The sequence below is a fragment of the Sorex araneus genome, chromosome 5 (assembly GCF_027595985.1).
Source record: "Sorex araneus isolate mSorAra2 chromosome 5, mSorAra2.pri, whole genome shotgun sequence".
NCBI classification, from domain to species: domain Eukaryota; kingdom Metazoa; phylum Chordata; class Mammalia; order Eulipotyphla; family Soricidae; genus Sorex; species Sorex araneus.
Window position 1 is genome coordinate 63300838 of NC_073306.1, and position 17196 is coordinate 63318033.

The 17196-nt window shown below is 41.0% G+C and overlaps 1 protein-coding gene across 1 annotated transcript in view; it reads right to left on the reverse strand.

Moving 5' to 3' along the window:
* ERICH3 (glutamate rich 3) overlaps positions 1-15730 on the reverse strand; it is a 128371-nt gene extending 112641 nt beyond the window's left edge. The window contains exon 1 of the mRNA XM_055139337.1: positions 15331-15730. Within this exon, the coding sequence (XP_054995312.1) occupies positions 15331-15353 (23 nt within the window). The 5' untranslated portion in view covers positions 15354-15730. The remainder of the gene's footprint in view (positions 1-15330) is intronic.
* Between the last annotated feature and the right edge of the window lie 1466 nt (positions 15731-17196).

A 17196-nucleotide genomic window follows, 5' to 3' on the forward strand; every position in this document is an offset into this window, starting at 1 on the left:
CAGAAGAACTGAAACCTGAGCCAAGTGTTAAATACCAAGTCAAGATGTGGATAGGTAACCATGAGAACAGAAGTACCATCGAGATTCACATTAAGAAGTGGGAACATCATAGATAAATGTCCCAGAGAAAGATCATAAAGTCCCTGTAATCAAGTTGAAATTATTACTTATATAGAATCAATGCACCCGGGTTTGATTCTTCCATCCCTCTTGGAGAGCCCGGCAAGCTACCAAGAGTATCCCACCCGCACAGCAGAGCCTGGCAAGCTACCCCTGGCGTATTGGATATGCCAAAAACAGTAACAACAAGTCTCACAATGGAGATGTTACTGATGCCCACTCGAGCAAATCGATGAACAACGGGATGACAGTGCTACAGTGCAGTGCAAAAATCAATGCAACAAGTGACAGTTGAGCTTTATAGAATTATTTAATCATTACAGTAATTTTGCCCTATATGTCAAGTGAGCTTTAGTGGTTATTTTTGGCTAAGAAATTCATCACTCCTTTCTTTCTTCTTCATCCTTCCTCCCTCCCTTGTTTCTCTGTCTCTGTCTGTCTCTGTCTTTGTCTCTATCTGTCTGCCTGTCTGTCTGTCTCTCTCTCTCTCTCTCTTTCTCTCTTTCTGTGTGTGTGTGTGTGTGTGTGTGTGTGTGTGTGTGTGTATAATGAGAACTAACTCCTTGGTCTTACACATGCAAGGCATGTGCTCTACCACTGAACAACATCCTAGCCATGATTACTCTTTAAACTTGGAAAAACAAACTCCATGTACCAAAAATGATAATACCAAAATACTGTGTGTGTTGAGAATGCAAGGACAGCATACTCAACCCCTTTAAAAATCTTCCCTGGGGCTGGAGTACATCAAGTAGGGCACTTGCCTGGCATGCAGCAGGCCCAAATTAATTTCTCCTGGTATTCTATATGGTCCTCCAAATCATGCCAGGAGTGATCCCTGAGAGCAGAGCCAGGAATTAGCCCTGAGAAACTGCAGGATGTGACCCCAAAACCAAAACACAAAATTGAATCTTCTCATTCACAAGTAGTAAAATTTAAAATAATACAGCTAGCTGGTCAACTGTTTAAGAGGTTGGCTGTCTATTAACCAATCATCTAATTTTAAAGTATATTTTTTACCAGTCTCACTACCATTTATCAATGTCAAAGTAATGAAACAGTTTCCTCAGTTTATTCTGAATCCTCAAACTAGATAAGCATAAGTATGCTGATAAGTACAATGACACTGGTTCAAAGTTCCCATTTTTATTCAAATTCTCACTTCTTTCTATCATGGTTTCTTTAAACAGGCAAGCCCATTTCAGGGTTATGAATAGGTGGGTTATTGCTAATTTGCTTTGTGAAAATTCAATATAAGTTAAATTAATTTAAAAATATAAATTTAAATATATAAATTAAAAAGATGATTGTTTAAAACAAATGAATTGAACAAGAGAGTAATTTTTGAAGTGAAACCACATTCCTTATTCTTATCTCCATTTACTTTGAGACAGTGCTGTGGTTTTCGTTTTGTTTCATTTGGGCAGAGGCTGCCCACATGGGCACACCCTGGCAAGCTACCCATGGCATATTCGATATGCCAAAAACAGTAACAATAGGTCTCATTCCCCTGACCCTGAAAGAGCCTCCAATCGTTGGGAAAAATGAGTAAGGAGAGGCTGTTAAAATCTCAGGGCTTGGAGAAATAGAGATGTTACTAGTGCCTGCTCGAGTAAATCGGACGAACAATGGGATGACAGTGACAGTGAAACAGTGATTCATTTGGGTACTATACCCGGTAATACTCAGGCCTACTCTTGGCTCTGTGCTCAGGGATCACTCTTTACAGTGTTGGTGAGCAAAACCAGATTGGCTGCATACAAGGTAAGCTCTCTACCCACTGTACCATCACTCTGGCCATATTATATCCATTTTCAATAGGAAAGTTGAGGCACAAAGAAAGTAAATTTTCTAAGGTGCAACTGAAATTTAACCCTGTATATCTTTTTTATTTATTAATTAAAAAGAATTTATTATTGGTTTACAATTTATAATGCTATAGATTTAAAGCATATAGTTTTACACTACTCTTTGCCGAGGATTTATCTATAACTGAAAGTTCCAGCCTCATCCCATCACATATTTCTTATTCTAAAAATATTCTTCTTTCCCCTGCTGCAATGCCTATCTTCCTTTTTAATGGAAGATTGATTTTCTATTTAGAACACCATTCATTTTCATTTCGAAGAACACACAAACATAAGAAAGACAGTTTTCAGTTTGTTCCAATTCTTCAGACACTTCCACCTCTTCTTTGGCCTTCCTTTGAAATGCTCTGACAGTGTCTCCACATTTTCCACTATAGTTCCTACATTGCTGTGGGCTCTGTCTCATCACTTTAGCTCCTTGTGTAAGCACCTATCTCTGGTCATAGGCCTTTAAGATCTATTTACTTCGATAGGCTCTTGCATTTATCTTAGAAACTTCCATTTCCCTTTGTTCACCCCTTTCCTGAACCAATCTTCTTTGGTTTAAGGCTCTCCTTACTCACTACCAAAGTCCTTGTTCTGGAATATTCCAGTCTTAAAGCTCTAATTAAATTTTCAAAGGAAAGAATTTGTAAGAAAGAAGAATTTTGTAGGGAATACATCAAAGAAATCGCTGGGAATCATGGAGAAATAGCCAATTGTTGGTCGTTCGAGAGGTTTCAAATTATAGATTTTATTTTTTTTTATTTATTTTTTTTTCTTTTTGAGTCACACCCAGCTATGCACAGGGGTTACTCCTGACTCTGCACTCAGGAATTACCCCTGGCGGTGCTCAGGGGACCATATGGGATGCTGGGAATCGAACCCGGGTCAGCCGCGTGCAAGGCAAACACCCTACCCGCTGTACTATCACTCCAGCCCCAAATTATAGATTTTAAAGGGAAGAAACAGTCAAACTCATTTTAGGAAGATCTAAAAGATGACTGCAAATAAGCATCAAATTAAATTCTGATCTCATATAGAAAGCAAAGTTATTTCAGATAAAGAAAAGAAAAACACTGGGCTGGAGAGGTATACAGAAGGTAGGGTATATTTGCTTTTCATCTGGCCCACCTGAGTTTAATCCTAGCAAATACTGTGCCCTAAGCTCCACCAGAAGTGACTCCTGAGCACAGAGCCAAGAGTAAATCCTGACCACTGCCAGGGGTGGTCCAAAAAAAAAAGCAAAACATCTCAAGAAGGAAAACCCTAATGTGCACACCTAACACTGTATCTGAGGTACCAAAAATTAGCAGTCGCAGAAATTAAGGACAAAACCAAACTGAATGATCAACTTCTCAGGCTGTGTCACTCTCATTTGGTTTTATGACATTCTTTCCTTCTCCCAAGAACATGTCAATTAAGAAAGCCAGTAAACTGTTTCTCTTCTGACTTACTCAAAGTCAGTAAAGATTATTGTTGCCATGGAAACAATGATTATAATTACAATACTATGCTTTTTGAGAGTACGTTTTATTTTTTTTTACTTTCTTTAAAGATTTCCAGCAATATTGTCTTTTGTTTTTCCCCCTCCTTCAACAGTCTTCCCCGACATTTCTCTCTTCGGTTCATTGTTTTGTCTGATAATTCCAACACCATATTTAGTTCAGTACTAAATAGGGTAGTTTTCCCACAGAAATCTTGGTTTATTCAGGGACCACTAGTAATTCAGCTTTTAGGTACTAAGTTCCCATATAATCTACTTTGTATGTGCCAGGCCCAGACTTAATGCTTTAAATGATCTCATTTAATCTACAAGGCAGACAGATTTGCCCCAAGTATGAAAGCACCAAGAACAGAGGGATGACAGGGGATATCCTTATGTTTATACAGGTGCTTTGTGGCAGACCTGAAATCAGACTGAGTCCAATAACTGCTAATTACTAAGAACGGGGCTGCATATTGTTGACTGACTACCAGAAGCTAATTCCGACTATTCCCCTTTGCATATCTTCCATGGTAAAGGTTGTAAAAGTTGAATACATTTGTTTCCATTGTCTTTTATGGCTATATTTGTTCACTAGTACCTTTCAGATCAATGAGCTGTGAGGCAAATCCATTGACAAGTTCTGAAAATGTGTTTTTTAATGGTAAATTCATTTCCTTCCATCTCTCGCTTGCTGTTTGGGATGCTTTCATGAAGGTATAATGCAGCAGGGCATTCCAATTTGTTCTCTCTCTCTCCTTTTGAGTGTTGTGGTTTGCAATAGGGGTATTGAGTGGTCATCATGTTAAGTCACTAGTCCACTTTCAGCATGCGTCTCCCTTCCCGCAAGGGATCTCTAATCACATTTTACTTGGTGTTTCCTTCTCTATTTGGGATGACTTTCCCACGGCGTATGAGGCCTGCTTCCAAGCTATGGAGCCAACCTCCTGGTATTATATACTACTATTCTTGGGTATTAGTCTCCTACTCTGTTAGTTTTACAGGCAGGGCGGGGTGAGGGAGATGGGATTGGGAGGTGGGAGGGATACTGGGTTCATTGATGGTGGAGAATGGACACTGGTGGAGGGATGGGCTCTCGAACATTGCATGAGGGAAAAACAAGCACGAAAATGTGTGAATCTGTAACTGTACCCTCACTGTGACTCACTAATTAAAAAAATTTAAAAATTTTTTAAAATAAAAAGTTTACATTTAAAAAAGATATAATGTCTGGATTTGGGGTGATCATCTTGCTACCAGAGAGAAGAAAAGACCAAGAAAATGGTAGCAAATTAGCTTTAGATCCTTATTACTCCCAAAAGTAAATAAAAATCACTGTCTCCAGAATTTTTTATTAAATAAGTAATCTTTCTATGGTTTAAGCCATTTGTATTTTGTTTCCTTGTTACTTCTAGAACATAGTCCCAGCTAATACAATCATGCTGCCCTAGGACATTAGTTTATTGATGGTCACTGACTTTTAGAAACTATTTTTCAAAAACATAACTTATGCTTTTTACAAAAATTAAGGGAAGCTCTGTGAAATGAATTCCTGAAACAGTGTAAGGAATTATGCTTAATTTGGTAGCTAGTGAGATCATCATCATCATCATCATCATCATCATCATCATCATCATCATCCCGTTGATAGTCAAATTTCTCGAGTGGTCTCAGTAAGTCTCCATTCATCCTAGCCCTGAGATTTTAGAAGCCTCTCTTACTCACAGTTCCCAGTGATGCTCTTTCAGGGTCAGGGGAATGAGTCACAGCATTGTTACTGGTTTTGGCATATGAATACACCATGGGGAGTTTGTGAGGCTCTCCCATATGGTTAGGAAACTCTCAGTAGCTTGCCAGGTTCTCTGAGAGGAAGAACTAGGCTATGAAATGACTTCCAGGTGCTTAGTTTTAAGTCTCTGGTTGTTTGCCATTGGTGGGATTACACGGTGCCAGGGGCAGTCCCTGGGTGTGGCCGAGTGCTGAAAGCACTCACTTATTAATTGAATAGATGAACATATTCAGATTTGTCATAGATGATCAATAAGATATAGGGGATATAAGTCAGCAATTATTGAGTTAAACTAAAGGCAAAAACATAGAAGGCAAAAAAAAATTGGAAGTGTGGTTTCCAACCCAAAATGTGCAGTTTTAATGAAACACAGACAATTGGAATGCTATGAGGGGACAATGTACATGGTATTAATGGTATTGAATAACTTTTAAAACATACTATAGGCCTGGAGAGGTAAACAGTCAATAAGATGTTTGCCTTGCACACAGCAAACCCAGGTTCAATCCCTGGAATGACTTATGGCCTCTGAGCACAGAGCCAGGAGTAATCCCTAAGCACCACTAGGTATGGTCTCCAAACAAACAAAACAAAATTAAAAATTTTTAAAGAAAGCAAAGTTTATTGCTATGTTAAAAAGTTCTGAGGGGCTGGAGTAATAGCACAGCGGGTAGGGCGTTTGTCTGGCAGGTGGCCAACCCGGGTTTGATTCCCAGCATCCCATATGGTCCCCTGAGCACCGCCAGGAGTAATTCCTGAGTGCATGAACCAGGAGTAACCCCTGTGCGTCGTCAGGTGGGACCCAAAAAGAAAAAAAACAGTTCTGGGACTGGAGCAATAGCACAGCAGGTAGGGCATTTGCCTTGCACGCGGTCGACCTGGGTTCAATTCCCAGCATCCCATATGGTCCCCTGAGCACTGCCAGGGGTAATTCCTGAGTGAGAGCCAGGAGTAACCCCTGTGCACCACCAGGTGTGATCCAAAAAGCAAAAAAAAAAAAAAAAAAAAAGACAGAAAAGAAAAAAAAACGTTCTGGGACTGGAGCGATGGCACAGCAGGTAGGGCATTTGCCTTGCATGTAGCCAACCCAGGTTCGATTTCCAGCACCCCAGATGTTCCCCCTTGCACCTCCAGGAGTAATTTCTGCGTGCAGAGCCAGGAGTAACCCCTGTGCATGATGGGTGTGACCAAAAAAGGAAGAAAAAGGTTCCTCATAATATTGTAGCCTTAGAAATTTATTTTCAAATAATACAGTTTTGTCAGCAAAGCTTTAAAAATAGGATCCACAGGAAAATGGAGGGGAAAATAAAATAACAAGATGTCTTTAGTGATTATTTTTGGATGGCAGAATTTCAAGCAATGTTTATTTTTCTCTTTATACTTTTCTTCTCAAAGTAGAAAATCTAAAAAGTACAAATAAATATGAGGAAATTTTTAATTGTATCTTTAATAATCAAAAGATTTTAGATGACTTCTATTATTTTAATTTACAACAGATTATTTTTATTGAATCTAAACAACAGAAACAAAATTATTGTAAATATCTTGGAGCAAGCTATGAAAAGAGACAACTTCTTAACATGAGAGACACATAACATTCATAAATATGAAATATTACAATCCATGGCATATAGAGAATGCCAAATTAACTGCTACTATAAAACACTTTGATTCGATTCAATTTGAAATCCTTAGTTTTTAATGCTGTTTCATAACTACTATGTGCAATTTATACTGTCTGTTTAGTTTCCTGCTGTTTTTCCCTTGCTTCAATATTTTGCCTGAAGAATTCTCATTAATTTATAAATGTTTATTGCTATTATAACAAAATAATAACAGTCACAGAAAAAATGAATCACCAGCTTAAAATGTTCAATTTTCTATCCCAACTAATGCCAGACATGGAGAGCTGGGAAGTAATTTGATTACTAATCAGACCCAACAAAAGGAAAGTTCAATACCTACCAGTGGAGATCATTGACTTATTATCTCAATTACTTCTACTTACTGGCCCTTTAGTAATATTTTCTCTTTACTTTGAATTTTATCTTCCTTTTGAACTTTTGGCTTCCAATCTTCTACTCTCTATGACCCTCGTATTGTTAAATCATTTATACTCAATGACTGCATTTCTCATCAAGGCTATCTCCAGCTTTTGTAGCAAAGCAATGAAGCACACCAACTGTTGCAAACAGATTCTATTAGTGTGCTAAGGCTACCATCATACAATAATAGACTGGATGGCTAAAACTACAGGAACTTATTGCCTCATAGTCTTAAAGTCTAGCAGTGTAAAATCGAGGTGTTTGCCTGGCTGGTTTGTTGTCACATTCATAAAGGGTATTTTGCTTATGAGAAGCCCTGGGTTCACATCCATCTTTATGTGTCCTTTCTCTTTGGCTAGAAGTAATGATGTTTTTCTCTGTGTATATGTTCTTGCGTTCTAATTTCTTCTAAAAACAACACTCATTCCGTGGGATTAGGACTCATCTCAATGACTCATCTCAATTTAGGACTCAATTAGGATTCATCTCATTTAAACTTAATAAGCTCTTTAAAGATCCTGCCTCCACATTCAGGGACATATGAGGTACCAGGAATTATGACTTCAACGTATGCAGTAGGAGGAAGGCACAATGCAAGTCTAACCAGATAGCCTTGGATATAGACAGAAGAAAGAAAGAACATCATTCCTAGGCACACCAAATCTCAAAAGGCTGTTTGCTTCTGACTGCGGTCGGTGGCCAAGAGAAAAGCTTAATCAGATCAACCAAAAGGGGGAACATACACCTTCATGATCCTGCAACATTCTTGCAATAGTTAAATTGGTTGAGGATAATGAAGCTCTGCAGTGAGAGTCCCACATGCTGAGAGCTGAAGAAATGGTAATTCATGCTAATCTGCCAACTGGCCAAAAATAGTGACCCATACAAACAGACAGAGAAGCAAGAAGAAGGGAAGTGTGAGAAAAACCACAAGAGAACAAGAAATGGTTAAGCAATTCAGATCTAGCAAAACAAGTGTTCTTTACTTTTTTTAAGTATGTTTCTCACGGCTCAGTTACAAAGTTAAAAATATTGACAATAATTCTCAAAAAAATTTAACCCCAATTTGGACAGAATTTCAGCAAGGCACAATTTTCCAGGCATCATTTTATTAAATTTGGTATATCCTTTGTTCTTTTCTTCAGGAAAGTATTAATCTAGAAAGACAAGTTCTCAGATAAATTCCTTTTAAGCCAAATATATTTTCTGATACAATCATTTTCAGCACTAAGATGTGTCTTAATTTAAAAGACTTTTAAGGAATCAAGTTGTATTGTCATTTGTATAATGCAGTGCTCATGGACCAGGTGGTGAGTCCCTACCACACAGAGGGTGGGAACACAATGACACACAGAGATGGATGTGAACCCGGGCTGTGCCCAAGCAAAATGTCATTTGATTCTCTACCACTTGTGCCACATATCTGGCCCTTGCACAAAAAGAGAGTTGATACAGAACTTCAAGGAGTAAAAGAATCAAAAGTCATATACTCAGCTAGAAAACAGATATATGAGACAAGATGCAAATATACTTACTAAATGGTCCAAAATAACCTTAGAAACATTTAATCCATACACATGATCTTGTGTGCAGCAAACTATTCAGTATTTTCTATATGCTAAAATTTGAGAACCACAGGATTAAGTCAAAGCAAGAAACTACAGAATGCTTTATAAGCAACTTCTTAAAACTCAAATAATACCATTTTGAAGGCAATGAATACATATTATTCAAAGCAGTCAGGGTTCATAAAATGGGAACACAGGGTAGGAAACTACTTCTTTGACTCTTTTCCTGTGTCTAGTCGGATGGCAGGAAAGCAGCAGTTTTTAGCCACAGGCATACAAAGAATAACCAAAGGACAAAGTTCTGGGCTTGAGCCCTGGAAGGAGGAGTGAAAGAGTCCAGCTACAGGGCAGATGCCTAAGACAGCAGAGTTGTTCACGAGCACCATCTCATACACAGACAGATTATACAAGGGCCAGGACTGGAAATACTCCCTAGACCCAAAGAATTACTGGGCAGAGAAGTGTTTTGCCTTGAAGCAAGTATTATGAGGAATTTTCAGGTTAGGTTTCTTGATTGAGGTGAAAGACCAAATTCCATCCTCATTCCATCTGAATGAGAACTGAACATCTAAGAACAAGGGATCGTTGAAGTACTATTGATACCACAAAAGGCTTTTGTGACTAAACAACAAATATGATTGCAAGTATTTACTACACATTTGCTTTCAACACAATTAAAAGTAGATATAGCTGAGTTGCTATTTGAACGATCATGGAAAACATTTTTTGCAGGTATGTCACTAGGTGGTTTAAAAATTTATTTGAGACAACTAATCCCCAGAAGAACATGATGCTGTCAAATCTTTTCAGGTAGACTGGTCTGGGCTGAGAACTCTGGGGCCTTCATGGAATGGGAATAGGCAGATTGCACTTTCTGTCTGAAGACAAAGCAGCCCACAGCCACACCCAACACCCTCCAACATAGAAATGGCCTCGCTCCACAACTGAACCTCATCAGACTGCCAAATCATTTCAGATTCGTAGCTCCCAGATACTTCCAAATTCCATAGTATTGTCATTCCAGTAGGATCAGAACAAATTTGATGGGAAAGTTGCACAGAACACCAAGCTCAAAGAGTCTAGACAATACTACAGAGGGCTCAACTAGCACTAACCAGCATAGTAGATCTTCAATGACCTCAGTAACATCGTCTTTAAATCACTGTCATTCCATTGATCATTGATTTGCTCAAGCAGGCACCAGTAAGGTCTCGATTTGTCCTAGCCCTGAGATTTCAGTAGCCTCTTCTTTACTAGTTCTTCCCAGCAGTGCTGCATTGGAGGCTTTTTCAGAGTAAGAGGAATGAGATCCATCATTGTTACTGTGTTTGGCATATCGAATACGCCATGGAGAACTTGCCAAGTTCTGCCTTGCAGACAGGATGCTCTTGGTATTTATCTGAGAACTTGTCTTTCTAGATTAATACCGGGTTCTCTGAAAGGGAGAACTAGGCTATAAGAGGTCACACAGCTGTGCTTCCAGAAGCTTTGTTTTATAGTCTCTGGATCTTGGTCATTGATGGGATTACACAGAACTGGGGACAGTTTCTGGGTGTGACCACCTAGCTACTGGAAAATGGGGGATCTGGGTGGAAGAGGCCCAGTCCCGATCTGAGCAGGCTTGGAGATCTCAGGCCCGGGTCCCTGCACACCTGGGTTCCTCTGCCGGATCCTTCATGCGTGAGGCTCATCCAAACATGTGGAGTGGGACCTTGAGCATGGCTGTGGCTGGGTTCTGGAGGTCTTTGGCTGCCAGGGCTCTGCTAGGGGCAGGGAGGGAAACTCAACCCGCCCCCATCTGAGGGGGCCCGGTGAAGACAGCCAGGCATGGGGGCAAGAGATTCTACAATCACAAATTAACTCTTAGTAATCTAAGATTGATAATTCCATTTACTTTGTATTCTAATAAATACTATGAAGTGAATTTGTTTGTGCCTGCAAGGGGGAAGGCTGGGGTAGTGGGTGGGAAACAGGGGACATTGATAGAAGGAAAGTCACACTGGTAGGGGGATGGTGATAGAACTGGTGTTGGAATTTTCAATGCCTGAAAAAACTGTATTCTGTATTACTTGGAAATTCAGTTTTATAATAAGAATATTAAAAATATACTTGATACATCATACTTTATAATACTGTTAGTAATTCTCTTCATACATACTACATTCCAACACCACAACATCCACAGAGTTCTATTTCCCTCCACCATTGTCTCATTGTGTGACTTTGAACATATAACTCTAAAGCCATTCAAAGAATTGGACACTGTTGTACAACAAATCCCTTACCATTCTCATCTGCTTATAAAAACAGGTTTGTTACTCAAAGGGATAAGAGAATACATCACATCCCTAAAAAAATTAAAAAGCAAAGTGTATGATAAAATGATCAGAGAAGATGTCAAAGCAAGTGAACCTGTTCACTTGCACTTTATTTCATCAAAAATTATCTACTCCTTGCATTTACTAGTAAATTACTCAATTTGGATCCAAATTACTTTAAATCTGATATTCTGTGTAACAGAGATAATATTGGGTGAGGAACTGCTAAACAATGAACAAGTTAGAATGCTACTGCATTCATCCTAAGTACTATATATTTTGTTAAGTAAACAGGCAAAGTGTAGTGGCACCCCTTTTATGAATAAATATGATGGGCCTGAAATTTTTGGTCATTTTCAGATATACATAATGGCTATTTACAAAACTGACTCATCTTACCATTTTTGGTGAAGAAGGGCTGAATTCTCAGGAAGTACTAAGGATATGTTCATTCTTGCTATAGCACACTATTGTGTGTTTTGCCATATAGAAACACTTCTCTACATGAAGAAGTTGTAAATTAATAAGTCTGAACAAACAAAGCTTCTAAAGCTTAGAATAATCTTTGCAAACATACAACAGCTTCTGCATTTTTATCCTGTCATAAAGTGTGATTCTTCCAATTCTTCCCTCAAAGCAAATTTATAGATGAGCATGACTACCTCTGCTTAAAGCCCCACATATCTTTCACATAAGGAGCCAACTTCACATAGTTTCAGGGTTTATCCTTTGAAGAAGCCAGAAGAGCCTGTCATTATACCCTCATGCATGACCGAGGCCCATAAAATTTCCATGCAACTCTCACGACTACTGGGTACAACCCACAAACATAAACACAAACAACTTGGGTGAGATTTAGCAAACCAGGTTACTCACAGAAATTTTCCACTCTACAATAATTTCACTAAATATGTCCATGACAGAAACAGTGGGTATTTTATCGTCAACTTCCCCAAATTATAATGCAGCTCAGAATTTCTTTCATGATCATTGTCAGAAGATTTTTAGATCATTTTTATTTACTCCAAACTATCTGAACCAAGTCAACACAGGCCTTTCACAATTTGCACATAAAGTGTTTCATGCTGTAAGTAAGTAGGCAGCAGAACTCAACAGGAAGCACTCCAGGAGAACCAGCATTGGGGACCATTTATTGATTGGTGGAATTCTGGGGATCAGAATGTGCTGTTTTATTATATAGCTGCACTTTATTATATTACCTCGTCTCCTTAAAACTTACAAAGTAAAGACTGCTTCAGGAATGATAAAGAAGCTTTCTCAGCTTTAATGAACCTTTTATTTGCTACTGAAAATTTTATTTCCAAATGGTAACATATGCGAGAAGAATCATCATTTTTGATGAGGGAAAACTTTAGTTAGTTTGAATAGGTCTGTTCTTGGATGATTATGAAGGTATTAGAGTCATCTATTCTGATTGCTTTCATTTATTTATTTATTTTTGGATGAAGCAAAATCAAAAGGTATCCATCTCTGTACCACTACAGAATTATTTTCTACTCATATAACAAAATCTAGATAGTTATGTATGTTTTACCTTCAACTGTGGCTCTGGTCTGGCTAATAATAATTCCTATACATCTAGAGAACATGCCACAGCATGTCCCTGCTGTTGCTCATGAGAGGTGATATAGTGTCACCTCTTCATACGTACTACATTCCAACAGTACAACACCCACAGAGTTCTACTTCCCTCCACCATTGTCCCATTGTGTGGCTTGTTAGGCCAAGTCTCTGTGGGTTCACATTCCAGCACTGACCCATCCTACCTGTGAGACTTTTAGAAACTTCTCAAGTCACAGTTCCAATAACGTCTATGAAAATAAAGGTGAACTGAACCTGCCTTATGGAGTAGGTAGAATATAAAAATGTGGTGTTCTGGGTAAGATATTTGAGTAGAGCGTGGCGGCACATGGCATGTACCTAACAAATGTTCTGCCTGAACGTGTATTTTGTTTTAGAGGAGCTCTCCAGAAGTGCTCCAATGAGACCTACTCAGATTTAGGGGGTAGGTAGGGTCAGGCAGTCCTCAGGGCGCATGATGTGGAGAAGCTTAGGGATAGGGGGTGGGCATGCAGCCACCAGGGGCTACAGCCAGCAGTCTCTGGGACACCTGCTTGGGACCTAGGTCTCTTGCACATGACATATGTGCTCCACCCCTGGAAGCTATCTTGGCATAGCCCCTCTGTTTTAATTTTTTAATTTTTATTATTATTATTTTTTTGCTCTTTGGGTTACACCCAGCAATGCACAGGGGTTACTCCTGGCTCTGCACTCAGGAATTACCCTGGCGGTGCTCAGGGGACCATATGGGATTCTGGGATTGAACCTGGGTTGGCCGCGTGCAAGGCAAACGCCCTACCCATTATGCTATTGCTCCAGCCCCACCCCTCTATGTTTTTAATATGTGAACATATCCACTTCTCACCATGTCTAGGGTAAAAGTACAGGCTATTCATTCAACAGATATTTGTTGAAATATGCTTTATGCCAAAAACAGCCCAAGGTAAAAGGAGGTCACAAGAGTTAATACATCATAGGACCCACACTCTAGGAGATTATAATTCCAGTGCACCAATTCCTGATGCCACCTTGAGAAGTAGCAGGGAGCACCATCTCCCACCACACTGCAAGTTTTTCTCTTTGTCGTGTGCTTGGAACTGATTGTGCTTCAGAAAAAATTCACTTTGGTTTCTGAAATCTTAATCAGGCACAAAGTCATAAGCAGCTGCAGTACCCCGCCCCCGTCCCCATTTTTAAAATAGGTAATTAAAAGGTTTAATCAGATTCTAACTTAGTTCCAACTTGAAAAGCATCGAAGACACCATGACTGACACATTCATCTTCCTGAATGTGGTCACACTGCACATTGCTTCAGAGAAAGGATGTCATTTCCGTCCCACTCAACCCATGTCAGCCTGAAGTAGTACAGGCCTGAGTGCATGAGTGCAGACCCGATGAGAGAGAGGGTGACTGGTAGCCACTTCTCCCTTTCCCCAAAATTCTGAAACTGACTTCCAACATGGCACTTTATAGGCCTTTAACTTTTTCAACCATTCTGTGTGTACATGCCATTAGGCTTGGAAAATTCATTAAAAAGTAAAATCATTTAAGTTCCACTATAAATCTGAAGCACGGCAACTAATGCGGCATTTCAGACATCACAAACTCCAAATGATCTTAAATATGTTGTCCTCTGCTAATCTGCTGTTCTTGAAAATGTGCAATAAATTCAATTAAAAAGGAAAGCAACTTCAAATTAGTTGCAAGATCAACTAGGGTATTATCTGCTTACTAGATGTATCATAATAATAAAAATCTAATATGCATTACATTGTTTAATTCAAAAGGAAATTGGATATTCTCCCTTCCAATAGAAACCTTATTTTTTTGGGCGGGGAGGGCAAAGAGCTTTAATGACTATGTTAACTTTCTAGAATAGATTGAATAATTGCCAAAATATGTCACCCCACCAAAGCAAACATACAGGCACACAATTTCTTCCTTCTCTCCTTCCTCTCCCGGCGTCAGACCCACTGACCCCTGTGAAAGGATCTTTCAAGGGCCCTATGATCTTTTTAAGGTTGGGCAGATAAAAATCCTGAGTTAACGGATACCACTCACTAGAAACCTTCAACAGCAAATCAATTTACACCTCGCTAATGAGCAGGCCTGCGGGTCAGCGTTTGTCTCCCTCAACCCTTAATCTACACACGAACTGCATATTTCAGTGACTTCAGTCTTTGCATTTGAACACATGTTCCGCAGCCCAGGATCCTCTTGATCCCAGATACCATCCCTGCCTAATGTATGCGTTTTTCACATGCGTTCCTTAATCCTTCTCCCAGTGAACATTTTCGACTGGGGGCGAACGGCGGTGAGAGAAGCGAGGAGGGGAAGGGTGGCGATAACGCAGCCTGGGATTTCTGCCATCCTCGCTGCAAACGCAGAATATGCGTCTCCTTTGCTTCCTCGGCCCAGACCTTCCGCTAGCCCCGTCTCTCCCCCTTTCCTGGGCAGCCGGAGGGAGAGGAGGAGGAGGAGGACGAGGACGAGGAGGAGGAGGAGGAAGAGGAGGAGGGACCGCTGGCTCCCGCCGCCACCTGCAGCGGGGTGGGAAAGCACCAGTTTTCACTTACCCAGAGGGGTGAGAATGGCTCATTTTTGCAAGATCCCTTTTGGGCCCCCGCGGCAGGTGCGGGGGGTGGGTGCGCGGGGCCCCGAGCGCGCGGGCGCTGCGACTGTCGCGCTCGCGGGGCGGCTCCGCACTGCGGTCGCCGGGCACCTGGGCTGGGCCGCCGCCGCCCCACTGAGCCGGGTCTGCCCGCAGCCTCCCGGCCGCCACCCGCGGGCGGTATCCACAGCCTCCCGGTTGCTAAGGGAGGAAGGAGGGCAAGTGCGAGGCTCTGGGGAAGCAGGAGTGCCGCTGGAAGCGAGCCTGGGCAGGCTGGTAGCTCGGCTCAGCTTTCCAGCCCCTTTGCTGGGCCTTTGCTGTGGGAGGAGACCTAGGCGGGCCCCTCTGTCCCGTTGCTCTGGTGCGTGGTTTCCCCAGGCACCTGTAATCTGAAAACACACACACACACACACACACACACACACACACACACACACACACACACACACACACACACGTTTGGTGTGCTTGCTTCCTTCCTGCTAGGCCTCTGGATTTGGGGGTGAAGGGGAGAACTGGTTGGTGGTAAGGCTACTATAAGATGCAATAGACCCTCCAGTTGCAAGTTCAAAGGCCAATGAAGAAGTCGTTCTCAAGCTGCTGGCAGTTTTGATTTTGTTTCTGCATCAGCAAGCTATTGTGATGGGCTCATTTCCCCTGGAAAAATCCCCAGGCTGGCTGCTTAGATCAAGTCCCGGGGCCAGCAGGAGAGGCAGACTGTGTGCAGTTCAGGTGGGGAAAATGAGGTTACTCTGTAAAGCCCTCAGGAACTGGACTGATCGCTGAGTCAGTATCTAGAAATGTAGGGCTTAGATGAGGATGCCTGGAATTAAATGAGAAGGCCTGGGTGCACAGAATGCTAAAGCCCTGGCTTTGGAGAAGCTAGTCCCAGTTCTTGTTCTCTTGGATTTTGTCTGGGAATTTGATCTCTATCCTCACTTATCTCAGGTGTCAGTGCAGGGTTGCAAACATACGAGAGGTGACTGAATTCTCCTTAGTTCTCTAGTCTAGCCCGGCTGCAATGGCCTCTTCAGTGGCTTTCTGCTGTTCCACATATCCTAAAGCAATCCCCCCTCCCTCCTTCAACTCCCCCCACCTCCCCTCCCCGCAGAGTGAGAGCCCCCAACCCCCCAGGTTCAGTTCAGTGTCTTTAATAAGACATTTAAAGATCTTCATCATCTATAGATATGAAAGCTCACATCACTCAACCTTTAACAACATGTTAGTGATTATCCTAAAGAATGTCTTAATGGCCCCTGCCAAAATAGAACAATCTTCACAGTTTCCTCTATGGATACTTTTTTGTAGCATTTTCAGCAGTTTTTCATAACAGACAGTACACAATATATTATTTCGGTTGTGCTTTGGGACAGGGATTGGGGCTTGGAATGGAAACATCCCAAATTTGGTGATGGGAAGGTGTAATGGTGGTGGGGTTGGTGTTTGAATATTAAATGTAATCAAATATTGTGAACTACCTTATAAAATAAAAAAAATTTTAAAAAAAGAAAAAGATCTTCATCATCTGGCCCCAATATCCTTTGCTGGCCTCACCTGACACCATGTTTTCCATCTTTGCTACCCTAGCAAAACTGTAGGAGATCATCAGCCTGACAACTGTCACTGTCACTGTCATCCTGTTGCTCATCGATTTGTTCGAGCGGGCACCAGTAACGTCTCTCATTGAGAGACTTATCGTTACTGTTTTTGGCATATCCAATACTCACGGGTAGCTTGCCAGGCTCTGCCCCACGGGCTTGATACTCTCAGTAGCTTGCCAGGCTCTCCGGGAGGCGGAGGAATCAAACTCGGGTCGGCCGCGTGAAGGGTG